We start from the raw sequence: 27,845 nt of genomic DNA on the forward strand, positions 1-27,845 counted from the left end.
GAGGTCCTGAGGCACCTGTGAATTACATTCTGTCCCCTTCCCTCACACAGTAGAGTCTTGTTTACAAGGCTCACCTTTTTGTTTTGTTTTGTTAGGATCTTTATTGGAGTATAATTGCTCTACAATGGTGTGTTACTTTCTGCTGTATAACAAAGTGAACCAGCCATACATATACATACAAGGCTCGCCTTTAATTTGATTCTCTGTCTCCTCCTCTCCCTGCTGCATGGAATTCAGAGTTGTCAGAGTGGGGAAGACGAAGAAGGGGAGGAAGACAAGGAAAAAACATTTGAAGTAAGTTCTCACTAAGACTGAAGCCAGCAGGAGGGCCTTCAGGGGTGGGTGCTGACATTAGCCACATGGCTCACCCACCACATGTGTCTGGGGGCAAATACATTCGTTGTGGTTGCTGTCTGTCTCTTGGCTTAATGAGAGGTAGCAGGCAGCCAGTCAGTCAGCAAACGGCCCCACAGGTTTGCTCTTCTGGGAAATCTCCTACATCTACCCAAGTGTGGTCGTAACAGGGGCCGTAGAAGGGCACATTCAAACATTCAAAAGTGAAAACACACAGCAGTAGAGACACTGGATGGTTTTTTGCACCATTATTCTGTTATTAACATACTTAATAACAATCTTAATTTTGAGGCAGTGCAGGACCCTAAATCTCTCAAGATAGAACGACATGAGTTTACTTGTACTGTTTTATAGACAAAATATACAACAGTAAAAGTAAATGAAGACAATTACAGTTCTGGAAAGCCTTGATGTTCTAGCACCTCATATCTGGTAGAGCCTCAGTTAAGTGTGGTCTGAGCATTCCGGATAAGTGGGTGTTTCCTACACTCCAACAGATAAACTCCAGCTGAGCCCTCAGCAGCTTTTCCTGTATGACTGGACATTGAAAACAAGCACATCTTAATCTGGGGTCACTTCCTATAATTATAGTATCACAGGGGAAACAGACCGTGTTACCTATCAGTACAAAAAGTAGAAAATTCAGCATCAAAAGGTGAGTAAATTATGGGTGGACAGTTTTGGAAAGCTGGACAGCATCTAAAAATAAACTTCCAAGGTCTGTTTTGTTCAAAATTATGTTTGTTGCCTTCTTAGGCAAGTAAAGATTCTCTCAACTCACCTGACCACGGTGAATTCTCTGGGGGTAAACAAATCTTTTCCCGCCTTTTTTTTTTTTTTTTCTTTCTAGGAGAAAGAAATGGAAAAGCAGAAAACCCTCTATCAGCAAGCTCGGCTGCATGAGCGTGGAGCCGCAGAGATGGTCCTTCAGATGATAAGCGCCAGCAAAGGTGATTTCTGAGATTTCTACATGGGCCCCTTAACTACCACAGAGATGTCACACCATGACGTGATGTCATTATTCACGGGTCCTGGTAAAGCCCAGTAGATGTGATTTACCCTCTGTTTCCTTGGTGACTCAATGGAATCTTTACCACGGCAGGTGAGATGAGCCCCATGGTAGTGGAGACTCTGAAGCTGGGGATCGCCATTCTGAATGGAGGCAACACTGGCGTGCAGCAGGTAATGGGGGCTCGCAGGAGGTGGGGCAGATTTCCTGAGGTATTTCCATTTGAAAGCTCTCACACTTCAGGGAAGAGATGTTGACTCTGCGGAGTCAACCTCCACGGAAGTGGCCGCCCAGAGTCACCTTTGCTGGTGTTTTGTCCTTAGTGACCAGTTATATCAGAGTAACTGGGAACACAGATAAAACCAGGACTAGGAGTCTTTAGACAAACGTATGCTTAGTAAAGAGGGCTTACCTAGGGTTCAAAAAGAAAAACATTACATTTTTTTCATCATTAGATGATTTTCTACAAAAATATGCTCTAGAGGAAGTTTTCTAAGCCTTGGTTTTTATTTCGACCCTTTCGCTTATTAGCTGCCTTACTGTGAGCAAGGGGCCTGATCAGTTAAGTGAGGTTCATAACCCCACACACCTATTGTTCGTTCACTCATTCATTTATTCATTTATTTAACAGCTGTTTAGTGATTGCTGACTATGCACTAGGGCCAGGCTCTCTTCTGTGGGTAGAGGGTGTAGCAGTGAATAATGCAAATTAAAACCCCTGCCATCATGCATTAAATGAGAGAACACACAGAGACATACGAAGTGGAGTGTCTGGCACATGGAATTCATTCAGCAATCTGAATTGGAACTGGCTACAGAAGATAGAAATGCACTGGTGTCTCCTGAGTACTCCAGGCTCTGGCTAAAAATAAAAGTATCTGTGTGCACAGGAAGATGAAATTTCAGAGACTTTTGGCATTTATAAGTGTTATATCCCAGGGCCTTTGAGAATTTCCAAATCCATGACTACCATTATTGCATATAATTTTTCCCAGGCTTTAACTCATCACAAACAAATTTCTCATTAAGAACTACCATTTTCAAAGGCACCCCTCACTTTCTGTTCTCTTCCATCACCACCCCGTCAGTTGACTTTCTTACAGAGCCCTTTAAAAAAAAAAAAAAAAAGAAACAAAATTCTTATTATGTCAGACAAAGTTCCTGGCTTGCCAGTAACAGAGAACAGAGGAAACTAAGTCTTATTGTGAGAGAGGTACTGAGCTCTCAACTAGGCTCATTAGTAGGTAAGCCCCTTGCTCCAGTGCATTAAAATCATTGCATGAGCTGTTCAGATTATACCTCAGCAACCATAAACATTACTACATCCCAGTCCTGGTACCTGTTCCCAAATAGAAGAGGCTTCAAACAGTAAATCTATGAATGTCAAAGATCCACTATACTGTCAATACCAGTGGACCTTTACAAAATAAAACATCTGCCCTAAAATATTCTGGTTCCATAAGTGGAGGGTGGCGCTCAGGCACACGGAAGGTTTAAGTCCACAGGTGGATTATCTCGATGCTTACCCGGGGTTACAAGCCACCATCCTGGATCTGACTCGGTGTATGTGCATGGCTGCCATCTGTCTATCACAATTAGGAGGGTTAGTACGTGTGCCATAGTTTTCATTGTTTTTCCTTTTTAAATGTGTCTCCCTTGCAGAAAATGCTAGATTACCTAAAGGAGAAAAAGGATGCTGGGTTCTTTCAAAGCCTTTCTGGTCTTATGCAGTCTTGCAGGTAAATATGGGAAAACCACCCATAGCATTTTTTTAAAGTCCTTCACTATTCAGGGAAAGGGGAATGGGGTGGGGGAGGGCCACAGAATAAACTGGCTTATCATGGAATTATTGAGAAAGGAGTACCTACTTCCGAAAGCTAAGAGGATGGGTATTGTTCCTCCAGCCCTCAGGATTACCTTCAAATAGCATTCAGAGGGGAAAATGTAATCTACACACATACACACACACACACACACACACACACACACAAACACACACACGTACCTACCTACCAACACCTGTTTGGTGTTTGAATCGCCCTTACCTCCTTTTTTCTTATGTTGTTTTATTTGGAGCTGAGTGTGAGTTTCTCTTAAACATGTATGCTCATAAAAGTCAAACTAGAAAAGAATGGAAAAGAGGAGGAATCCCTCACTATGACTCAGGGCTATGTGTTCATTAGACCCATTAGGCACTTCGTTAATCCTTAACAATTCTTTGAGCCTGAATAGATATTTTGTGGGTACATATTTTGACACATCCATTTTGACAGAGGCACATCCTGACGTGGGAACATTTTGACATTGTCTGAAAAACAAAGTATTAAACTTTCCATTTATATTACCCAGTTGTGTAAGCCTCCCCTCATGGCTGAACCCTCTGACAGATGAACAATAGGTAACCAAAAGTCGTAAGGTTACCATACTTGCTCATTTCAGAAACAAGCCAGCCATCTTTCTAAGAAAAGTGTCAGCTTATTCTCCGAGATTCATATGTATTTTGAATCGTCTGCAACTCATTCTGAAAGAAGTCAAAGTTATAATTATCTAGCTCGTTTGCCTCCAATTAATAATTCTTAAACTTGGAACGTTAGTCCAATTGAAAATTTGGAGGATGGATGTTCTTTTTTTGGTGGACTTCATAATATTGCTAGTCATATTGGATTGGGTAAATATTATACCCTGGGGTCATATGGACCATATTTGAGCTGCAGTACAATCCCTTGTCCTCAGCTCCATTTTTCCCCCACCGACAGCCAATTCATTTATTACCTCTCTCAGGAAAAGAAAATGTAATATTGCCAGACCTGACTCACTGAGGGTGAAATAGTACATGTGGACTCAAAGATGGCAAAAATCAAGGCAGTTCAGTCCCATATTGCCCATGATATTCTCAATTAAATTTCTAAGAGTTCTCTTGGTAGTCTGTAGTACTTAATATTGCTAAGCTAACTTATAATGATGGCTTAGAGGGACAGGTGACATACCCGTAGAGGCCAACTGAGTTCTAACAGAAGTTTTAAGGTATTTTAATGGTTTTTTGCTGATTATAAAAATAATATCTATTTGTAAAATAGTTAAGCATTGAAGAAATCAGAACATTTGAAATGGGTACATCAGGATGGAGTGAGGGTCAGAAATGTCCACTGCACAGATTGTCTCCTGAATCAGCAGTGATGCTTCAAAGCAGCTATATGTCCCAATGTCCTGTTTCCATATTCTCCTCCCAAAATCAAAGGATAATTTTGTATTATCAAGCAGACCCTTTTTATAGCAGGGTCTGGGGAAAACCAACATAATGGCGGTAGGAATTTTCACTTTCTCTTTAAAATTCATCTAAATTACAGAACATACGTGACTCCCTAAAAGGGGAAAAGGGGTGCTGGATTTTTCCCCAAAGTCTTTCCAATCCAACAGTCATTTCCTTTGCCCGGTGGTAAAAAGAAGAGGAGGTTTTGCAGAATCTTACTGGACTCAGCCATAAGCTTCTCTAAGGTCTATATTCTTGTGAGGCTTTGTGGTCTTATGTTCCATAAAATCTTTCATATTGGCTAAGGAGTTAGACCCTATTAGAGAAATAGAGTGAGCCCCAGTTGGAAATGCTTAGCACAAACCCAGGGAATCATTAGACTCTCAACCACACCACAATACGTTGGTGCATTTATGATAATGCAAGGACAGTGTATTCTTAGTTGATGGGTTCATTGATGTTAAAAACCCATTTTCCCAGTGTGCGTAGCCCTGAACCTTGTTTTCTTTCATCTGTTACAAGTGTCCTTGATTTGAATGCATTTGAGAGGCAGAATAAAGCTGAAGGCCTGGGGATGGTTACTGAGGAAGGAACGCGTAAGTAACTGATGAAGGTGAAGGCTGCTCTGTTTCCAGTTAAAATCCAAGTTAACTATTTCTGGTTAGAGCCCCTGTTCACTGCTGCTTAATCTCCAAGGACTTGCTCCATTTCAGCAAGATGTTTCCATCCGTAGTTTTGATAAAGCATATCCAGGCTGATGTGTTCATAGAACCAGTATTAGCTAAAGAGAGTCTGTCTTGATGTTTGTGGTTTTCTTATTCTGTATTCTTCTGTTCTTCTCTTATGGCTAGTCATCGTGCGTGAGCGTGGTAAGTTTGAGTTTCCAGCCTGAGCTCCTACCGTGTGTGTGAGTCCTAAGGGATCTTATTTAATTGGCTCAGCATAGACACATTTTCAGCTTGGTGGTTGCATGTTGAGTTTAACTCAGCAGTTTGTTGCTTAATTAAAGAAGTGTCTTCCATTTCCAAAGCATGTGTTATGGACTGTGAATCATTACTGCCTAGTTGTTTTCCTTCCAAATGCATCCCGGGGCTAACAATTCTAGCTTTGTTGGGTGTTGCCTCAGTTCCAGTTTTAAGTGGGTCTGTCACCATTCGTCCACAGTTCCCTTTCCACCCTGTTCTGACACAGCTCCTTTAGCATTTTTGCAGTCATGTGTGGTGGAAGGTATTCTGTGTTGAAAAGCCAAACAGATGCTCACCAGTATTCTGTGTTTTCAAGGTGAAAAAGTACTCCAGAATGATGAGTTTACACGAGATCTCTTTAGATTCCTACAGTTACTTTGTGAAGGACATAACAGTGGTAAGTGGAACAGATTTGATTTGACAAGGGGCAACCACATTCAGGTACAAAATTTTGATTCATTTCAGGTTGCCACATTGAATACAGCCAGTTGCTAATTTAAGGACAACAGCTAATCCATTCCTTAATAAGAAACCCTATGTAACATGGCCTTTAACTTCATGGCTAATGTTATTGAGTGCCACCCAGGCCAAGTTGCTTCCAGAATCTTCAGATGTTGAAGCTAAACACCCACCCCTTGCTGTCAAGTCCCTCAGGGCTCATTAAGTCCAGTTTCTGGTGCCGCTGGGATGGGAGGGCTCAGGGCAGTGCTCTGTCCTTCAGGACCTAGACAGTGAGCCCTTGTAAGGCTTTTCACATGGTGAGTCTCTTCTGAGCTCAGCCGAGAAGAAGCTTAGAGCCACCTGCTCTGCAGGGATGGACTCTGACCCGACCCTGCTGTTCTCAGATTTCCAGAACTTCCTGCGGACTCAGATGGGCAACACCACCACCGTGAATGTCATCATCAGTACCGTGGACTACCTTCTGCGTCTGCAGGTGAGTGGGTGTTGGATGGTAGCACACCTCACATACACTTCCGGAAGCTAAAGACAGTTACACAGCCTCAGGGACGGCCCAGGATACAGTCCAGCCCCAGTAAGGAAGGTCTTGTAATCTTATGTCCACACACTTATGGGAAGTCAAATACCTAAATGTGAGTTTGAAGACTGAAGTCGGGGGAGTGGTTAACTACCAAATCTTCTGTTATAAACGGCTGATTCACTTTAGTTTTGCCAGTGTAAGCTTAGCCACAGTACTCCAGGCAACCTGTGCATGGGAACAGACTTTCACTAAGAAAAAGAGGTACAGAAAGCGGGAATAAGATGGGTTCACAAGTTCTTAGTGTTGAGACGTCATCTGGTTGAATTGTTTGAAGGAAAATCCAAAGAATGTCAAGAAGATCTGCACAAACATAAGAAAGGATGCCCTCTTCCCTTTGCTGATTCCTCGGCCTGGTTCTCCCACTCACCGGTTCATGACCTGGAGCAGTCTATTTAACCTCCTGGTGTTCCAGTTTCCTCATCTATAACACGGGTGGTCCTGTCTCACTGGGTGGTGGTACGGACGGAGAGGTTTAATACGTGTAACGTGCTCAGAACAACGCCGGCACTTACGGTGTCAGCTGTTACGTTGCTGCTGCTATCATGATTATTCGGATGATCAATAGTATCTTTAATGCATATTTTTCATTGTGAATAAATTGTCCTATAACATGGTTACCCAGGTCCAGCTGAACGCTGCCCTCTCTTCTATCTGTTCTTTCCTGCGGAGGGGGAATATCTGTACTTAAAAGATGCTCGGGGTCAGATACCTCTGTGCTTCTTCACAGAGTCCCAGGCTCCTGTCATAACAAAATGGTCACAGAAATGTAGGACTCTCTTGTACTCTTCCTGAACATTGGGTTTAGCTTCACAGACTGATATGTGAAAAATACTAAACTCTACTTTTTTGTTCTTAGGAATCAATCAGTGACTTCTACTGGTATTATTCAGGGAAGGACGTCATTGATGAATCTGGACAGCACAATTTTTCCAAAGCCCTGGCGGTCACCAAGCAGATTTTCAATTCTCTTACGGAATACATCCAGGTATGTGCTATAGAGTGCATGCCTGAAAACAAAGAGAACATTTTGAACATTCCCATATTCCAATTCCCTACAGAATACTTGGCTGCATATGTGGACTGTGCATCCAGCTATAGCACTGACCATATTCCTTACCTATAAATAGAAACCAGTAGTACCTACACTCTACGAGAAGCTGTAGTTTATGGACCCCACTGTGACCTGTAAATAGCAGTGTCACACTTTATTTGCATTTATCTAGTTAACATTTTGCTTTCCCTCCTAGACTGAAATCTTTTTGTCAACAGAAAATTTCTTATTCGTTTTAAAATTCTTCATTTTTAGTATGTGTGGCACATCAGAGGTGTTCAGGAAGCATGGAGAGTGGAGTGGAGGAATGATTGATAGAATGAAGGAATAAAGGGACAGGTGGTATTATCTTGAGCCTTGAGATTAAAAACAGAATTCATGAGAGCCTACTAGTTTGTCAGAAATTCCCTCTATGGAAAAGGTAACTTCAGAAGCACATCAACTAAGTGCAATGGCAGTCAAATCAACATGTAAATTTCAGGTTGAACATCTCACAGCAATCTTTCTCTGTTCACAACATTCTCTATTCATTGCCTACAGTGGTCTAGCTACTGTGCAAAGTAGTAGAGCATGTCCTCAGGCAGAATTTGCTGTGAAATCAGTAGCCATATCATGGTGCTCTGTGATGTAATATAAGATTTTTTAAGATCTATATGTTGAGCCAACTGGCACACTCAGATCATATTTGCTTACTAAAATAAACACAAGACTAAGACTTGAAAATAAGGATTTTAAGGAAGATATTGATCCATGCTTTACTCAAGGATTGTAAGAACATAGGGAGATAAACCTAGGAACAGGTGACTGATCTGAAGTTTCACAGCATGTGAAATACGTATGAAGATCATTGAACTGATCTGACGAGCATCTGATTTGCTCTCTACAGAGCCCATCCTAATCTCCAGAACTTCCTATGGAGCCCTTAACCCAAATGTAAAAGAAAAGTGTATTTTGGGTGAATATGAGTTTCTTTCAACAATCAGTTTTGTTTCAACAAAGAATCTAGAGGCTTCTAGAGATCAGACACCAAATGTACATGAACAGTGATTTTTAAACAAGCTTACTTGATTTAGGGACGCAGGCAAAATTTCTCCTGCTCACCTCTTCCCTGGGAATTCTGCCAAGCCTTTTCTAGAACTTGATACTAGAACACTAGTACCAGTGTTCCTTTTGAAAGTTTATTGAAGCGTGATTTGGAGAGTGATTAAAGTGTAGAAAAATATAGGAAAAAGCTGTAAGGAAGAGTTAAGGATAAAGAACATAGGCAGAATGTGACAGAAGACTCTAAATGTATAAAAAATATATATAAAAAACAGCCTCACTGAAGAGGTAGGGAATAAGGTGCTGGCCTAAGAAACTTTGGAAATGAGTACAGTCTGAGAGACCAAAGGCAAAAGGAACTATACATAAGCACTTTAGTTGATGAAGTTTTTCCCATGTGGATATGTGTTAATAATTCTGAAACCATTATACATATATAATGGAAGTGAAGCAGGTTTCTCACTGTTGGAGTGGGAAGTTACAGATGAGCAAGCAGAGGAGATAGAAGATCCCTGTGGAAATGAATGAGAGTCAGAGACATTTGTATGCTAAACTCATGTTCAGCTTAACATAGATACAAATGGTTACATATGGAAATATTTATGGATATGTGTATACACATGGATTAGGACAACACACGTATTTCTGCTGCTCTGTCAGCCAGGAGGACCTAAAACACGATACCCCAGTAGCAACAAGCACAACTAGAGCCCAGGTCTTGGTTTCTAATACCATTCTCCATCGAAAGGAAATAGGGCTCCTTAGAGAAATGGCTGATTCTAGAACTAGGGCTGGAAACATACAGGATGAGCCTGGAGAATGCTACAGTGCAAGAAAATGCTAAAAAAAAAATGATGGGGTATGTCAAAGGGGATACAGGAGCCAACTGAAAGAGCTCCCAATGGCCAAAACTGGAAAAATTAGAGCTACAAAAGAAAGTAAATAAAGTAGTATTGAATTATAACCCAAAGCGTAAAATGAATGTGTGGAGTCCATACTGATATAAATAAATGATTAAATAAATAAGAAAGAATAGATAACTCTCCATTCAGAAGACTTTCAAATAACTTATTTTTAAAAAGAAGAAAAAAGAAACAGTGGTTTAATAATGATCTTCCAAAATAGGAAAGGTTATTAACATGGAAAATACAGACTGGTCATCAAGTCATCCGTCTATGTCTGGCTTTCAGAAAAGATAGAGATGATGTACCTGACATTTAGGTTAATGATAAGAAAATCCTAAAAGTAGTTGAACATTAGGAATATAATTCAGATTTTTTCACTTAAGTAGACAGCCGTGTGGTCCTCACATTTAACGTGCAGCTTTGCCTGCAAACAATGCGTGCACAAGGGCCTGGTTTACAAATTGTGCTCAGTGGAACCCTGGGGTTCCTCAGAACCCCTCTTAGGCCAAGGTGTGGGCCAGAGTCTACAGGAGTGCCCTTCAGTCCTGTTTCAACCAGAGCATTTACCTCTTAAATAATTTCTTTAGCATAATAACGGAAGCTAAAAGAAACTCTGAAGCTAAAAGAAAATCTCTGAAAATCACCGCACTGTGACATTCCTGGTGATTTTTCCTAGAAATAGGATCTTAGGATTGCGGGGGGGACCCGATGGAGTGGGGAGAAAAATAATATCCTGGGAAAACATTGAGCTGCAAAATATGTGACTTTTGGAAAGAGCTCTCTACATATATGAGCTGATGTCAAATGCCCTTACTAGGGCAAGTTTCAGAGCCGCTTGTGATGCTCCAGTGAAATAAGAATGTCCTCCTCTCCGTAGGGCCCCTGCATTGGGAACCAGCAGAGCCTCGCTCACAGTAGGCTATGGGATGCAGTGGTCGGCTTCCTCCATGTATTTGCTAACATGCAGATGAAACTCTCTCAGGTACTGTGGCCCGTTCCCCGTTCCCGATGTGTCGTTGGTGTGAAACGCTAAGTCAGTCCCCACCCCCTGGTCTTCCCATTGTGGATGTGGCTGCTTGACGAAATGATTGGAAAAGCCATGCAGATCAGGTCTCATTTTTTAAATGAGGGCCTAAGTGGGAGATAGGAATGAACACCTCCTGGGGTGGGGGGCGGGTGGGCGGGCGGGGGTGTCCCAGACAGGCTTTTGCATGAATGCAGCTTTCTCCCTTGTGTCCTTTTCATAATAGCCTACCCTTTTCATAATAGCCTCAACACTTGCTTTTTATGGTGCTAATCCCTTTTGCTTCCTTGTCACTGTTTTGCAATTTATGCACATGATCTACCCCCGTCTGCTCTGTCAAATGTCTGCATGTCTCTGTAATTCACATCTCCCTTCTCTGTCACCTTTGCTTCCCCTCTTCCCCACCTCTGCCTTTCCTTCTCACTCCCCATCTCTCTGGCAAGATGAATCGGAAACTCTGAGAGCATTTATTATGAACAAATAAATGTAGTGTCTGTAGTAGTCGATGGCCTCTCTCCATGGCAACACATGAGGGAGAACTTCAGGATATGCTTCAGGCTGATCAGAGTAACATTGGCAGCATTAATTTAAATAACGTGTATCTAAAATTGTCAAGGCTGTCACATCTGCCTCTCTCTTCTGGAATGTGCTATTTACCCCTTTCATTTTTCCCCTTTTGACTCTGGCCTTATGGGAGGAGAGAGTTCTTGGGAGGGCTGCCAATTTTTCAGCCCAGTGGGGCAGTGCGGCGTAGAGGCTCCAGAGACAAGATCCTGACCCGGCCACCTCCTCACTGGTGTCTTCTGGGAAGTCACTTCCCCTTTCTGGTTTTTGCTTTCATCATCTATAAAATACTGGGAGTTAAAATAGATGACCTTTGAGGGCTCTTCTAGCTCTGACAGTCTACACTTCTATGATGTTTTGTGGATAGCTGTGACACACTCCAAAGGTGCTAGAAAATCCCTCTGAAGTCTGAAGGGCCAAAGAGCTATGTCTTTGTGAGAGAGAGTCTGTAGAAGAAGTGTGGCCCAGAATGCATTTTTTAACTGCACCCTCAGATTCCCCACCTCAGATCTTCCAAGGATTGTTTTGCTTCTGTGACATAGGTATCAAGCCCAGAGCTCACTTGGCAATGCCCTGTCTGCAATGCTGAAATTAAAACCAAACAGACTGGTATAAAAACCATCCAGAGGAATAGCCTCGATGATATATTAATAACATTTTAAGGGACCACTGGCACCCAGATCACCACCAATTAGAATCAGGAGAACCTAAATTAAGAAAGAAAGGAGAACCCAATTGGTGATTAGAACCTTGATACTTTAATTGGATTGCAGTAGTGTTCCCAAAAAGCTCACTGGTAATTCTTCAGTATGAAAAATGGCAACCTAAGCTACTAGAGATACCTAACGGCTCTTTGGTGGATTGGGTTGTTCAGTAGTTTTGGACAACAATTGGTATATCTGCCATGTTGCATTAATAAAAGTAGAACTGTAAAGGAACTCTTTTGTATGAACCCTGCTACAGCGAGCCTCCTGATGCTACAAAGAGAGGATGCTAAGACATCCGCATTCACCATGAGAAGGGAGCTCATTCTGGAGATGGATGCAGCCTTCACCTGACCTTCCCAGAGCAGGCTCTCCTTGCTCACTGCCCTGTACTTTACTGAGGGATCAGATAGCTCAGGGGTATCTCCTGTTTCTGTTCTAGGATTCCAGTCAGATCGAGCTGCTGAAGGAACTCTTGGATCTCCTTCAGGACATGGTGGTGATGCTTCTGTCCCTCCTGGAAGGTTGGGCTGTTTGGTATAACTAGGCAATCACACGACTGTAATTGGTCCGAGCACTAACCGTACTAATCACGCAGATTATCCTTCTGGCAGGTCATTGATGCCATATGACATTGGTTAGAAAACCAAATTTTCAGAAACCAAAAAATGAGTGAGGGGCATATGGTCTGATGGACAAAGCCTGAAACCAACTCATTTTATCTCAGTAGGAAAGCCAGAATGAACTGGGGAAAACCTCCAAGCTTTGCTTTTCCCTATCCTCTCCCTCTCCCCATTGCTTTTCGATACATCTGGCTGCCAGTGTGTATGCCAGCCATCTAGTTGGGCACCCTCCTAGGTCTAAGGGGATTAGAGGGGCACCACTTATCCCTATGTGTCCCTGATAATCTGATAATGAAACCACTCTCCAGGCCCCAGGCCAGACAAAAGGCACTGGCGTGGCCATCTCCTCCTTCCCTGTGTTTCCTTCCCCCTTGGCTCCTGGTGGTGTAGTCTTTATGGCTTGCTGCTCCCTCCTACCCATTTCCAAATCATCACGGTCAGAAAAGAGCTGACCGATTTGGCATATAAGTCTTCTAAAAAATATCTGCCTGACCAGTTACATGATGACATGGGTTTATTTATGTATCTGTATGTCTTTTTGAACCTGCCTCACAGGGAATGTGGTAAATGGAACTATTGGCAAGCAGATGGTTGACACACTGGTAGAGTCCTCTACCAATGTAGAAATGATCTTGAAATTCTTTGACATGTTCTTGAAACTTAAAGACTTAACCAGCTCAGACACCTTCAAAGAATATGACCCCGATGGGAAAGGGATCATCTCCAAAAAGGAATTCCAGAAGACCATGGAAGGGCAAAAACAGTACACGCAGTCGGAGATTGACTTTCTCCTTTCGTGCGCAGAAGCGGATGAGAATGACATGTTTAATTACGTTGACTTTGTAGACCGGTTCCACGAGCCAGCCAAGGACATAGGGTTTAACGTGGCGGTGTTATTGACAAACCTCTCCGAACATATGCCAAATGATTCTCGCCTTAAGTGTCTGTTGGACCCAGCCGAAAGCGTACTCACTTACTTTGAACCGTACCTAGGACGCATTGAGATCATGGGTGAGGCCAAGAAAATTGAGCGTGTTTATTTTGAGATCAGTGAGTCCAGTCGAACTCAGTGGGAGAAGCCCCAGGTGAAGGAGTCTAAGCAGCAGTTCATCTTTGATGTCGTCAATGAAGGCGGAGAGCAAGAGAAGATGGAGCTGTTCGTGAATTTCTGTGAAGACACCATCTTTGAGATGCAGTTAGCATCACAGATCTCAGAATCGGACTCAGCCGACAGGCCAGAAGAGGAGGAGGAAGAAAATGAAGACTCTTCCTATATGTTAGAAGTTGAGGGTGAAGAGGAGGACGACAAGTCTTTCGAGTGTGCCTCTGCGTTTGCCGTGGCCTGTGCCTCAGTGAAGAGAAACGTGGCCAACTTTCTGAAGAGGGCCACCCTGAAGAACCTCAAGAAGCAGTGTAGGAAGTTAAAGAAGATGACTCTGAAGGAGCTGGTGAAGGTGTTCTTCTCTTTCTTCTGGACGTTGTTCGTGGGGCTCTTCCACTTGCTCTTCGCCATACTGGGAGGAATCTTTCAGATTCTCTGGAGCACAGTGTTTGGAGGGGGCCTCATAGAAGGCGCAAAGAACATCAGAGTCACAAAGATCCTGGGTGACATGCCTGACCCAACCCAATTTGGTATCCACGATGATACGATGGAGGCTGAGAGGGCAGAAGTGCCTGAGCCAGGTATCGCCACGGAACTCGTGCACTTCGTAAAGGGGGAGAGGGGAGATGCGGATATTATGTCAGATCTCTTTGGACTCCAGTCAAAGAAAGAAGGTGGCTTAAAGCATGGGCCTGAAGTGGGTTTGGGTGACCTCTCTGAGATTATTGGCAAGGATGAACCCCCCACGTTAGAGAGTACTGTACAGGAGAAAAGGAAAACACAGGTAAGCATGATTTGTTTCTATCATCTTTCTTTATCCCCAGAAAAAGACTTGCCACTCTTCCTTGCCATCAGTATGACACCAGTTCCTAGGAGGCAATGTTGTGTTAGATACCAGCTCATCTGTGATTACCCTGATCTGATCATTCCAGCTCTGCCATGTCTGGAGAGATGAGACTTAGATGGTTGTCTCAATATCTAATTGCTGAATGGTCTTCCAGTTTACATTGTAGAGTTCAAACAGGATGGTCCTTGACCCTCAACTTGCTTCCACACTTTTATTAGGTTAGTTCTCAAGGTACACAGGTTCATTCAGTAACTGAAAGCATAGAGAACCAGGTACAGCATATGAGGAGACCTTTCTGGTGAGATAAACTTCTGTAGTATCCTAAAAGGTCCAGATGTTATCATGTGATTCAGCACAGTGCCCAGTGAGTTTTTTCATGCTTGGGACATTTTCATCCTTGTAATGCAGCCACTATCCAGTTTGGACTTTGAGTCAGTCAACTAGATTAAGATAGCAGTAATTCAGAGCCCTTTGGCCATGGAAAGTTCTGGGTGTTGCAGCATCCAACTCACAGCATCATTCTAGCGATAAAGAGAGTATGGAGAGAAATGTAAAGAGATCAGAGCCCAAAGTTAACCTTTATTCATTTTTTTAAAAATAAATAAAGTTATTTATTTATTTATTTATTTATTTATTTATTTATGGCTGAGTTGGGTCTTTGTTGCTGCACGCGGGCTTTCTCTAGTTGCGGTGAGCGGGGGCTACTCTTCTTTGAGGTACGTGGGCTTCTCATCGCAGTGTCTTCTCTTGTTGCGGAGCATGGCCTCTAGGCACGCAGGCTTCAGTAGTTGTGGCACACGGGCTTCAGTAGTTGTGGCTCGTGGGCTCTGGAGCGCAGGCTCAGTAGTTGTGGCACACAGGCTTAGTTGCTTCGCGGCATGTGGGATCTTCCTGGACCAGGGCTAGAACCCGTGTCCCCTGCACTGGCAGGCGGATTCTTAACCACTGCGCCACCGGGGAAGCCCCTTTATTCATTTTTTACATGAATGTTTGTTGAATAGTTAATATGCGCTTGTCACTGTTTTAGGCTCTGGGAATACAGTGGTGAATGAGAAATGCATCGTTCCTATAATTTAGTGGAAAAGATAGACATTGGACAGGTCAGTACAAGCATGAAGAACATTAGGAAGGAAGTCTATCAGGTGCTGTGGAAATGTATAGGAGAGATGTCTCACCTGGGTTAGAGAGTCAGGGAGAGAAGTATCAGAATCATAAGCATTCTGACAGTATTAATATATTTATTGTTTTGCTCCCTGATGTAACCCAGGGCCTAGAACAGAGTTTGATACATAAAAGGGATTCATTCAAGGCCTGTTACATGCCAGGCTGTGTTCCTAGGATATGAGAATACATTGATTGACAAAAGAGACAACACTTTTGTTTTAAAGGAGCTTAATTTCTAGTGGAAGAAGACAACAAATAATTATCATTTTTGACATATGCTAAAATAAATGAACAAGTTCGTGTGTTACAGAATGAATGTGAGCCCTACTATAAGTAGGATACCCAAGGAGCATCTGCAAAGGTATCATCTGAACCAAGTCCTGAAGAATGGCGAGCCCATCAAAAGCTAGGGCAGTTATATTCCAGGCAAATGATATGGCATGTGCCAAGGTCCTGGTGCAGGGAAGGATTTAGAATGTCCCAGGAAAGGAATGAAGGTCTGAATGTTTGTGCTGGAAATGAGTCAAGTGATGCAAGGTGAAAAATGGAGAGAAAGGCCATGATCAGGTAGGCCTTATAGGCTTTGGTGTAGGGAGCTTGAATTTTATTCTAAGTGCAATGGTCATCAATCAGAGGGATTGGGGTGATGGAAGAGAATTGAAGATACTGTCTGATGGAAGCAGGTTCTGGATTGGACCGGTGTTCCATCACTCCCTGACCCCGTGAAGCAGTAGGACCACTGCCACGGGGCTCTGACAATGTCCTAGCAAAAGTTTTTTCTTTGGGTTGAATAATAACAGGGCGGTTATGTTTTCAAGCTTGAAATCTTTGTCTTATCACTCTAGAGCAGCTTAATATATAGCAGGACACCTATGTTCTGTGATCCTGAGAAAAGCAGAAGCATAAAGAGAGAAAACCATTGGGACTTATGACCATGGAGAGTAAAATGGCCAGTGATATGGCTCATCACCATGAACTCATTTATTTTGAGGAAAGTTTGACTGATTGTTATTTTTGTCTAGGCAGCAGAGACGAAAGCAGCTCATGAAGCAGAAGGAAAAGTGGAGTCTGAGAAGGCAGAGTAAGTTCTTGGTAGCATGGACTGCTCTAATTGCTGTGCTTAATAGTTCTTGATGTTAACTACTATTTTGTTGTTATGGTAAATAGAAAGCTTGATTTCTATTCATATAAGAAACAGATATTGTGCAAGCCCTGGATACATTTCTTTTTTTTCATTTTTATGGCTGAGTAATATTCCAGTGTGTGTGTGTGTGTGTGTGTGTGTGTGTGTGTGTGTGTGTGTGTGTATCTATCTCTTCTTTATCCATGCAGCTATTGATGGACACTTCAGTTGCTTCCATATCTTGGCTATTGTAAATAATGCTGCTGTGAACACTGGGGTGCATGTATCTTTTGGAATTACTGTTTTTGTTTTCTTTGTTTATATACCCAGGAGTGAAATTGCTGGATCATATAGTAGATCTATCTTTAGTTTTTTGAGGAATCTCCATACTGTTTTCCATAGTGGCTGCACCAATTTACATTCCCACCAACAGCGCACAAGGGTTTCCTTTTCTCCAGATCCTGGCCAGGACTTGTTATTTGTTGTCTTTTTGATGATAGCCATTCTGGCAGGTGTGAGGTTTTGTGGTTTTGATTTGCATTTCCCTGATAATTAGTGATGGTGAGCATCTTTTCGTGTGTGGATACATTTCTTTTTACCCCAGCTATACAATAAAAACAATCTAATAATTTTGTTCACTTTAGACTCCAAATCGTAGATCAGAGTTTCACCATCTGACCGAGCAAATTATCAAACACTCACACTTAGCAATTTCATATAATGTTGATGATGGTGATATCTAGTAATGACTGAATAACTATTACATACCAGGCCTTTTGCTAAGCTCTTTTATACAATATCTCATTTAATTCCTACGACAAACTTAGAAGAATAGGTACTATTGGTAATGCCCATGAAATCCTAGAAAATAAAGGACAACATTTCTGAAGGGGAAAAAGGTTGGTAAGGCAAAGTTCAGAAGAACTTGTATATAATTGACGTACGCCTGTGACTGTGACTCATCAAAGCAGGCACCGCTCCTAAATACAAAGTTGACTTCCAAGCACTATGGGTAATAAAGACCTGAGGTTCCCACCCTCAAGGAATAATACGTCTCCCGCCCCTCTCAGCCAAGATTTCTCTTTAGCTTCCCTGCCAGGGCCAGGCCTCCCTCTCCCCTCCATGATGAGTGGGCTTCTCATTCCTGCAGCATGGAAGATGGGGAGAAAGAGGACACAGCCAAAGAAGGAGAGCAGGCCGAGGCCGGGTGGGCAGATGTGACCAAAAGGAAGAAGCGATGGTGTGGCCAGAAAACTGAGAAGCCTGAAGCCTTCATGGCCAGTTTCTTTAAAGGGCTGGAAATCTACCAGACCAAGTTGCTGGTGAGTGCTCCGGCCCTGGCCCCGCTCGGATGCAGGCGCTGGCCCGGGCAGACCTCAGAGAAGTGGCCGCTGACTTTGTTTCACGTTTGGTTAGCTGTTCTTCCTCGTCTTTCTCATTCCTCTTCCTTCCCTCTTCTCGATTATCTGTCTGTCCCTTCTGTGTTGGAGGGAAAGGAAAAGGGAAAAGGCAAGTGCTCCAGCTCCTCTGGCCCGCCCTCTCTCTAGGAGAGCTGCTCCTTTATGTGTGCTAGGTGGGGGCTTGGCCCATCCTGGTCCAAAACTTCAGAAGTAGTGCGATCATTCAGATGCAGAAAGAACATTCCTGTGTCATGGTAGGTTCTCACACTAGTCCTCAAAAGCTTTGTTACTCCACACACCCTCAGCCCTCAGCCCAGCTTGTAATATCCTTTCTCTGACAAATTGCCCACTGAGGCACAGTTGCTGAAGGCCAGGACTACACCTCCCAGCACCGTTGGTGGGAGCCCCCTCCACGGAGAGGGTGAGAGCTTTCCCAAGCAGCTACCATTCCAGTCCTCAAGTGTCGATTTTTCCAGGGAAGATGGCAGTGGGTATGGGAATGGTTCCCCCTAAACGGGGAGAGGCAGAAGCGCTGGGTCTGTGACTTACAAAGAGAGAGAGACTCTCAGCCTCAGTCTGGCTGCAGCCAGGGTGGGAGCTTCAGGGGTCTTTGGTGGGCCTAGATCACTCATAATTTCCAAATTGACTGCTTACTTGCTGTGTGGAGGGTACACACACGCGCGCACACATGTACCTTCATAACAGCATGAGTCCTGTGCTGGCGGCGTGTTTAGGCATTTGCTTCCCTGAGGTTTAAAGAGCAGGGTTCCCTTGAGCATCATTCTAAGCAATTTTTTTAAAAAAATCATCAATTTTGGTCCCCCCAAATAAGTCATAAGAAGGCCAGGATAGTCCTAGATGAGTGGTTTCCAAAGAGTAGGACTAGTCCTGTGTAGACTTCTAATCAGAGAAGATCATCTGTGTGAAAGAGGGAAGGTCCTTCTCCCTGCCAAAGCGCTTCTACTTCTGCCTGTCCTTTTCTTTTCAGCACTACCTGGCCAGGAATTTCTACAACCTGAGGCTCCTTGCTCTGTTTGTAGCCTTCGCTATCAACTTCATCCTGCTCTTTTACAAGGTGATGCTTCATTCAGGGGGTATTTGGTGAATAGATTATATACTTTTAAAAAAGTAATAGAGGTTATGCTCTTAATTCAAGCAAAAACTCTAATATCTAAGGAAATTTCTAAGACACTGGCTTCTAAAAAGAAGGACACTGTCTTTAGCAATGGGGAGAATAGAGAGACTGGTTGTAAGGGAAGCCAGTTAGGGCACCATTTCAATCATTCAGGCTTGTTTTAGTTATTACTTAATTCTTCAGACATTTGTTGGGTGTCTACAATGGGCTAGACGCTATATTAGGAGCTGTAAGGTATTTCAAGCTGAATAATAAATACAGTTCTTTCCCTGAGGAATAAGGTAACAAAGAACCATGACAGTTGGCCCGTATGTTAGAACTATTATGAAGGAAGAATTAATAGGAGTTGGTTTCTGGATGTGGAAGACAGGGACTCATCAAGATAAATGAAGATTTTGAATGTTGGTAAGTGGGTTTGTACACTGTAGATGCATAATAAATGTTAGTAGAATGAATTAATGAATGCTGTAGGTCCTGGATTCTTTTTGTTGTTGTTGTTGTTTGTTTTTGGTTTTTTGTTTTTTTTTGCGGTACGCGAGCCTCTCACTGTCGTGGCCTCTCCTGTTGTGGAGCACAGGCTCCGGACGCGCAGGCTCAGCAGCCATGGCTCACGGGGCCAGCCGCTCCGCGGCATGTGGGATCTTCCTGGACCGGGGCACGAACCCATGTCCCCTGCATCGGCAGGCAGACTCTCAACCACTGCGCCACCAGGGAAGCCCCTGCATTCTTTTTTGATATCGTCTTTAACTGGCTATTCTGTCTCTTGCCTCTCTCTCTTCCTATTGAAAACCACAAATCTAAGTTTTATAAAACATGCTCTTATCCACATCAATATTGCACTTGATAAACTAATGGCTTGCTGTTGCCCATAGCAGAAAAATGGAAGTCTGTAGAGAGGTATGGCGAAGCCTAGCTTTAAACACATGGAGAGGTTGAGGTGACTCAGCCATGCATGTGGAGACAGCCAGAAAGCAGCTGGACATGCATGGTAACAGCCTCAAAGGCACCGATTTGGGAGTCACTGTGTAAGGATGGCAGTGAAACCACGGGTGTTAATGGCATCTAAGAAAGAAGAGAAATGTCTGCACTTGTGCATATGCGAGTTTGTCCTAGCCTCCTCCCAGGCAGTAGCATTTTTTTTGTAATTTATTTGTTTTATTTATTTATTTTTGGCTGTTTGGGTCTTCGTTGTTGCACGCGGGCTTTCTCTAGTTGCGGCAAGCGGGGGCTACTCTTTGTTGCAGTGCGTGGGCTTCTCATTGCGGTGGTTTCTCTTGTTGTGGAGCACAGGCTCTAGGTGCATGTGCTTCAGTAGTTGTGGCACACGGGCTCAGTAGTTGTGGCTCATGGGCTCTAGAGCGCAGGCTCAGTAGTTGTGGCACACGGGCTTAGTTGCTTAACCACTGTGCCACTGGGGAAGCCCCAGGCCGTAGCATTTTAAAGATTACCTCCTGCAGCTGAAGGATTGTAGAACATGTAGTAAAACTTTCCTAACTTTAAAATTTTTGGCTTGTTTTCAAGAGAGAGGTTTTGTCTCTTAAAACTTTTGTTTGCAATTATTAGAGATCCTGGAGATTCCCAGGAACAAGGTACCTAAAAACCTCATTCCCTCATCGAGTAATACGGAATCACTACTATTTGCACAGCAAATACCAGCAGTATAAAATATGTGGGGAGAGCCCCGTGGCGGAGGTCTCTCCAGTGTTTCTAAGAGAGTGTGTGTTTTGGGCCAGGTCACCGAGGAACCTTTAGAAGAAGAGGCAGAAGACATTGCAAACCTGTGGAATTCCTTTAATGATGAGGAAGAGGAAGAAGCAGTGGTGTTCTTTGTCCTGCAGGAGAGCACTGGATATATGGCGCCAGCATTGCGAGCCCTGGCCATTATCCACACCATCATTTCTTTAGTCTGCGTGGTGGGCTATTACTGCCTGAAGGTAAGTTGCCAGCCACTCTGAATCCAATCTGACTCCATGGGGAAGAAGCATCATTTTTGAACCCAGCCACCCCTTTGTTCTCTAAGACTTTACTAATAGCCTAAGGTTGGTGAGGCCACAGCCTGGGCGCCACCCAGGAGCGGGTTAAAACTGCAGACTCTTGCCCCCTCCCCAAGCCTTTTAAATCAGAATCTGCAGCGAACATGATCCGCAGGTGATCTGTATTCACACTCTGGTTTGAGAAGCCTTGGTCCAGGGGTCTCACTTCAGCCACCCCTTGTGACATTGCATAGAATCCAAATCATTGGGCTAAGTCACGCATGGAGCTGGTAATGAGGGGCTCTTCTTTGAATTTATGTTGAAATTTTTATAAAAATGCTTTTCACCTTTCAGAAGTGATTAGGTCTTAGCTATTTGAGATGAGTTACTGTTTCCGTTGTCCTATTGCTGCATAACAAATCACCCCCCAGAATTCAATGGCTTAAAATGATAACCATTTTCTCTCTGATTCTGTGTCTGCCTGGGCACATTAGAGTGGTTCCTCTGCGCCCTGTGCAAGTGGCCACATCAGCAACCAGCTGGGAGCTCAGATGGGCTACACTGTCCAAGATGGCCCATGCACGTTGGCAAGGGAACAGCTGGAAGGCTGGGCTCAGTTGGGGTAGCTGGGCCTCTCTCCCCCTCCTTGTAGACTCAGGGCATTTCCCTTTCCATGTGGTCTCTTCACATGCTCTCTCCAGCTGGGTAGCCGGACTTCTTGCATATGATGGCTTGGGTGTCCAAAAAGAGCACAAATGGAAGCTGCTAGACCTTCTTAAGGCTTAGGCCCAGAACTGGCAAGGTGCCGTTTCTACCACATTCTGTTGATTCAGGCAAGTCACAGGGCCAGGCAAGATTCACTGTTGCACAGAGGGTGAAGGGGGCTACACAAGGGCATGAATAGCAGGAGACGTGGTTCTCCGGGACCATCTTCAGACACTGCTATAGTTATGTCAATCTTCAGTCATTCTGTTTTAGGTGTTCCAAGTCCAGTTCTGTTTCTACTACACCACAATTGTTTTTTCTCATTACATTTTTTCTTACGTCTCTTAAGTAGGAAGTTTCCTTGGCCCTATACAAAGCCACCTTTTCCCTGAGAAGAGTCCAGGAAGTCTTTTCCTATCCTTGTGGCTCTCACTTCCCCCAGTGGACTGCGGTATCACTTAGGAAGTCCAGCTGCTCTGCTGAAGAGACCATGTGTCCTAAACTGCCCTGAGGCCTCCACTGTGACAATGAAAGAATGGATTCTGGAGCCTGGCCTCCGGGGTTGGACCCACTTAACCTCTGCCACTTAACCTCACCATTCCTCTGTTTCCTCATCTGCGAAAAAAATGACTATGATAATAACACCAACTGCTAAAGTTGCTAAAGGGAGGTTTAAATGAATTAACATGTGTAAAATACTCAGAGCCAGACGTAGTAAACATTAGAGCATGTTCACTACTATTCCTTAGTTCACCATCTAGAGATCAGCTTGTCGGCTAGAGTACAGGTAACCTAGAGAAAACAAAAATAAACACTATCTAGGGAATAAAAATGTGGAAGTTGTACTTACAAGGGAATACAAATTCCTAAAAGATTGACGGAGAATGCTTCAAATCCCAGTGATCAGTACTGATCTAAAACTTGATATTATTCTTGTAATTCAGAGTGACCTCGACACACAGCAGACACTAGTCAGGGTGGCTTTCCCTGCTTCCCCTCCCACATGATCCATGAACCAACACCAGGCACTGATTCTGCAGTGTGCAATGTCCATTAGTAACCTTTGCCACCTTCCTGTCATGATTCTTTTATTTCCTCAGTGTTGTTGCCTTGTTTAAAAAAAGAGGGTAAGCAGGAACTATATTCAATATCCTGTGATAAACCATAATGGAAAAGAATATGAAAAAGAAGGTATATGTATGTATAACTGAGTCACTTTGCTATATACCAGAAACTAACACAACATTGTAAATCAACTATACTTCAGTGAAATAAATTTTAAAAATAAAAAATAAATAATTAAGGGAGGAGGAAAAAGGGTAAGCAGTAACTCTTTACAAACCATTATCTAAATTTTGCCTTTTTGTCTTGGAAATAAAGGAGCAGCGTGGGTTGTACGGATATCATGAGAGTTGAGAAGGAGTTATTAGAAGAAACAGTTTGGAGACCAAGGTCTCAGGGATGTTGCCAAGTAACCAGTAGCTTCCCAGGTGGATGAGAAGCCGTAGCTCTGTCTGAGTTAAGCTTTTCTGGCTAGTGGAGCTCTGGCTTTTCTGCCTTCTCATTCCCTGGGATTCCAGTCGTATCCTCTGACCTTGCTCATTCTGTCCCTTATCTGAAGTGTGTGTGTGTCTGGCGATGGTTGGAGCAAGTGGATTATCTTCCCAGCATTTTCTGTGTATGTACTGCTTTTGTGGTAGGTCTTTAGAACCATGCCACCATGTGTAGGCTAGAAGCAGTCATAACTATAAGAGAATGGGAAGCGACGGTAGGGAACAAATAAGTGTGCCAGGCAGGAGCTCTTCTCGGAAGGAATGTCAGGAAGAAAACTTCAGTAGCAAAAGACTATGCACAGAGCCCAGTGAATCCTCTCATTGTAACCATTAAGCCATATTTCATTAATCAGAATTCAAAGACATGAGATGAATATGACCCTAGCCATTGAAGGGGTCTGGAACTTTTCATCGTTTTTCTGCAGCTGTCCAATATATTCTTGAATCGTTTATTATGCTTTCTAAGTCTTGCTTTACCTCCAGCCTAAGTGTTTTAGGAGACCTAAGTCATTCGGCCCTGTGATTCGTCTAAATATGGTCTTCTCACCAGGACGGGTCAAGGAGTCCAGTTTGTAATACTATCAGCTGTTTAAAGGATGACCCAAATCATATCAGCTTTGGAGAGGGAGGTGTGTGAGCCAGAGGACTGAGAAGTGATTTCTTTGGCTTTGGACCCACAACTAGGCACCCTAAGAATCCCACTACAAAGAGTTTGCTGCCCTGAAGTTGGAAGGCCAATTTGTGAGATATGCATGGGAGAGGATGCTTTCATTAGAAAGCCTTCTCTGAGTAACCAGTGTCTTCCCACTCCTAGGTTCCTTTGGTGGTATTCAAAAGAGAAAAAGAAATTGCCAGGAAGCTGGAGTTTGATGGCCTGTATATCACCGAACAGCCTTCTGAAGATGACATCAAGGGGCAATGGGATCGCTTGGTAATCAACACACCGTAAGTTTTCCCCCACCCCAAAAAGAAAATGGAGTTTCTATTGTAAATAGGATAATACCTTCTTCAGCAGCCCTGGAGACTGATTCACATAAGCCTTCCTTTGGTTTCTGGGACTTGTTTTCTCCCCTGCCTTTTCACAAAGTAGCCTATTGTGCCTCCAACAGTTATATGTATCCCTATGCATTTAATGGGGGACAGAGGATATGATCAGAAAGTGCTGAGCATATTTAATTAAGACCAGATGGTCCAGCACAATACTACTTAATCTCGTTCTCCATGTTCGAGTCATACAGTGTTTCCCTGGTCCGGGGTTTCAGTGATCAAACTGATCAGCCTCTCCAGAGTTCCCAAATGGCACAGCAGCCCTGTGACAGCACCGCCTCTGAAGTCTTCTCCCTAAACAAATAGCCTGGTCGGTACTAGAACTCCCCCCAATATAATTCGACAGGCAGTTCCACGGGCAGTTAAAATCGGCCCATCTGGGTGGGGATGTTAGGACCCATGGGGCGAAGCCTGCCTTCTTGGTAGGCACGTGTACAATTGCTAACGTGGTGGAGACAAGCATTGATTCTAGAGGCAAAGAGGTAGAATACTGAGTCAGCTTTATAACTTAGACACCCGTGACCTAGGGCAATGGAATCAAGTTTTATAAACCTCAGTTTCCTCTTCATTAATAGAGGGATGAGAATACCACCGCCTACAGTCCTGGGAGGACTCATGAATGGACTGTCACGTACTTGGTACAGTGCCTGGCACATGGCTGTTCGTTATTCCCTTTCCCTGTTAAAGAAAAATGGCCATCACCAATAAGTCAGAGAAAGACAAATACCATATGATATCACTTATATGTGAAATCTAAAAAATATAACATAGAGAATATAACTAAAAAGAAGCAGACTCACTGATACAGAGAACAAACCAGTGGTTACCAGCGGGGAGAGGGAAGGGAGAAGGGGAGATATAGGGACGGGGATTAAGAGGTATAAATGATTAGGTATAAAATAAGCTACAAGGATGTATGGTACAACACAGGGATTATAGCCAAGATTGTAAATTTTAAGTTATGTATATTTTACCACAATAAAAATTTAGGAAAAAAAATGACCATCACCATTAGCAAAGGTGATGCTCTAATGCCGGTGTATTCACAATAGGGAAATGAGAGTTGCAAGATAAATTAATGTGATGAAAGAAAAGTCAAGAAATAGGGCTGAATATGTAAACAGAGATGACTGTTGAAACTCTTGGCTGTGCCAGTAAAATATGCACATCTAGAAACAACAACCCTGACCCCTGCAGGAAGAAAATGCTACTTATTCAAAGATGGTTAGGCAAATTGAGAGGCAGCTCTACGCAGGCACCGCTGAGCTTTTTTTAATAGTCCCTAGAAAGGGAAGACTCCTCTCTTAGGAAAAAAAAGGTGTGAGCAAGCAAATCAAAAGCTTGTTTCGGCCTGCAGGTCACTGCCAATCTCCTCACTTAAGGAAAAATACAGGAAACTACTAAGACTTATTTCTGACCCTTTGTTATTATAGTATAGAAATTTTGAATATTAAATAATCTCATTCCTTGGTAAGCTTTCTGTAATTATCAGTAACGCTTGTGTCTGTGGCACAAGATGATATAGCCTAAAAGTCCCAGTAAAAACGCAGTTCAGTTTCTAGAAATTTATCCTAAGGAGATAATGAGACAAGAACACTAAACTGTTTTAACAAGGACAGTTGCTGACATGTATTTGAAGTGGCTGAAATGCCCATGAATAGGGAAACGTATGTATAAGTAAAACAGCTGTTTTAAAACATTTAGATCAATGAACTTCTATTATTTCTTCACGATAATGGCATCATTATACATGTAGTGCTTTGTAACCTGCTTTTTTTTTATTTAACTATATGTCATGGAGAGCTTTCTTTTTTAATTTTATTTTTGTATTGTTAAATACACATATAGAAGAAAATATAAAAATGTATAAGTATATTTTAAAGTACAGTAATAAAATGAACTACAAAGCTTTAAAACTGGAACATCGCTGAAAACTTTGAGGTCCCAGACGTTAGCCTCTCTGGCCCCTATCCTCCCCGGACCCCAGCTAACCACCCTCCTGGCTTTAGTGCTATCCATTCTTTTGCCTTAGTTTATAGTGTTACCACTTAGGTATGTGTCCCTAGATACATGGTTTCATCTTAACTAGTTTTGAGCTTCATATACATGGAGTTATACTGTATACTGTCATTTGAATCTTTTGTTCAGCACCCTCTTCAAGAACTCATCTGTTGAATACGTTGATATGTGTGGCCTGAGTTGGTCATTTTCAAAACTGTAGCATTTTCCATTAGGAGTATATTATTGTGCATTTATCCATTTTCCTGACAGTGGCTATTTCAACTGTTTCCCACTAGTGTCCGTTGGAAACAGTGCTGTAAGGAATATTATTATACCTGGTGCACAAGTGAAAGAGTTTCTCTGGAGTAGGTAGTAGGAGATGAATTTGCTGAATAGTAGGATATGCAAATGTTTGTCCCCATTTACATTAAACCAGCACCCTGTGAGAATTCCTGCTTCTCTGCCTCCTTGTCAGCACTTGTTATCCTCAGATAACTTTGCTCATCTGGTAGGTGTGTAATAGCATCTCATTGTGCATCCTGCTGGTTTCTAAGAGGTTGAGCAGCTTATGTTGTTTTTCTTGACCCTTCATATATAGATCTATCACTTATTTATGCATTTCCCTTCTGAAGGTTCTTGGCCTACCCCACACTTAAAGGAATATTACCAAGTGGAACTATGTCTTCTACCTTGAAGGAGCTTACATACCTGGTCAGGAGACAAGAATATTCAGATCAAAGCAAGATCACATCTGTGAAAGGGTCTTGACCAGAGCCTTTAGTCACTGGCCCTTCAGGATCACTTGTGGCATTTTCCACTTATGCCAAAATGTGGCCAACCCTGAGTTGTATCTTACAGACCATTTTTTCTAAAAGATTTAAGAGAAAGGTGATACCAGTGTGGACAGAGGAAGACTGGCTTGCTTTTTATTTTTGTTTATTTGGGATTCTAAATACCATACCTGAAAAAAATCAAGTAGCAGAATAATGGACAAAGAAGGAAGTCAAAATAATTACTTCCATCCCCCGTAGATAAAATCTATTAGCAGTTTGCTTTGTTTTTAAGTGGCATTTGGATGTTTAAGACCAAGACTGCTGGGGACTTCCCTGGCAGTCCAGTGGTTATGACTTCGCCTTCCAGTACAGGGTGTGTGTGTTCGATCCCTGGTTGGGGGAACTAAGATCCCACACGCCTCGCGGCCAAAAAAGCAAAACAGGAGCGATGTTGTAACAAATTCAATAAAGCTTTAAAAACGGTCCACATCCA

At 43.0% G+C, this 27,845-nt stretch overlaps 1 protein-coding gene across 3 annotated transcripts in view; it reads left to right on the forward strand.

Moving 5' to 3' along the window:
• The window catches only part of RYR3 (ryanodine receptor 3), a gene marked incomplete at its 5' end in the record, with an annotated part of 560,922 nt that overhangs the window by 518,629 nt on the left and 14,448 nt on the right, over positions 1-27,845 (forward strand). For all 3 annotated transcript variants that reach the window (XM_082617154.1, XM_082617153.1, XM_082617155.1), the window contains 16 exons: positions 238-294; positions 1,205-1,304; positions 1,457-1,536; positions 3,026-3,102; positions 5,136-5,213; positions 5,878-5,975; positions 6,424-6,512; positions 7,474-7,602; positions 10,492-10,596; positions 12,349-12,430; positions 13,085-14,415; positions 16,665-16,723; positions 17,916-18,087; positions 19,154-19,240; positions 21,034-21,234; positions 24,346-24,476. In XM_082617154.1, the coding sequence (XP_082473280.1) occupies positions 238-294; positions 1,205-1,304; positions 1,457-1,536; positions 3,026-3,102; positions 5,136-5,213; positions 5,878-5,975; positions 6,424-6,512; positions 7,474-7,602; positions 10,492-10,596; positions 12,349-12,430; positions 13,085-14,415; positions 16,665-16,723; positions 17,916-18,087; positions 19,154-19,240; positions 21,034-21,234; positions 24,346-24,476 (2,876 nt within the window). The remainder of the gene's footprint in view (positions 1-237; positions 295-1,204; positions 1,305-1,456; positions 1,537-3,025; positions 3,103-5,135; positions 5,214-5,877; positions 5,976-6,423; positions 6,513-7,473; positions 7,603-10,491; positions 10,597-12,348; positions 12,431-13,084; positions 14,416-16,664; positions 16,724-17,915; positions 18,088-19,153; positions 19,241-21,033; positions 21,235-24,345; positions 24,477-27,845) is intronic.

This window comes from Mesoplodon mirus (assembly GCF_964341445.2).
Source record: "Mesoplodon mirus genome assembly, chromosome: 4".
In the NCBI taxonomy this organism is placed as follows: Eukaryota; Metazoa; Chordata; class Mammalia; order Artiodactyla; family Ziphiidae; genus Mesoplodon; species Mesoplodon mirus.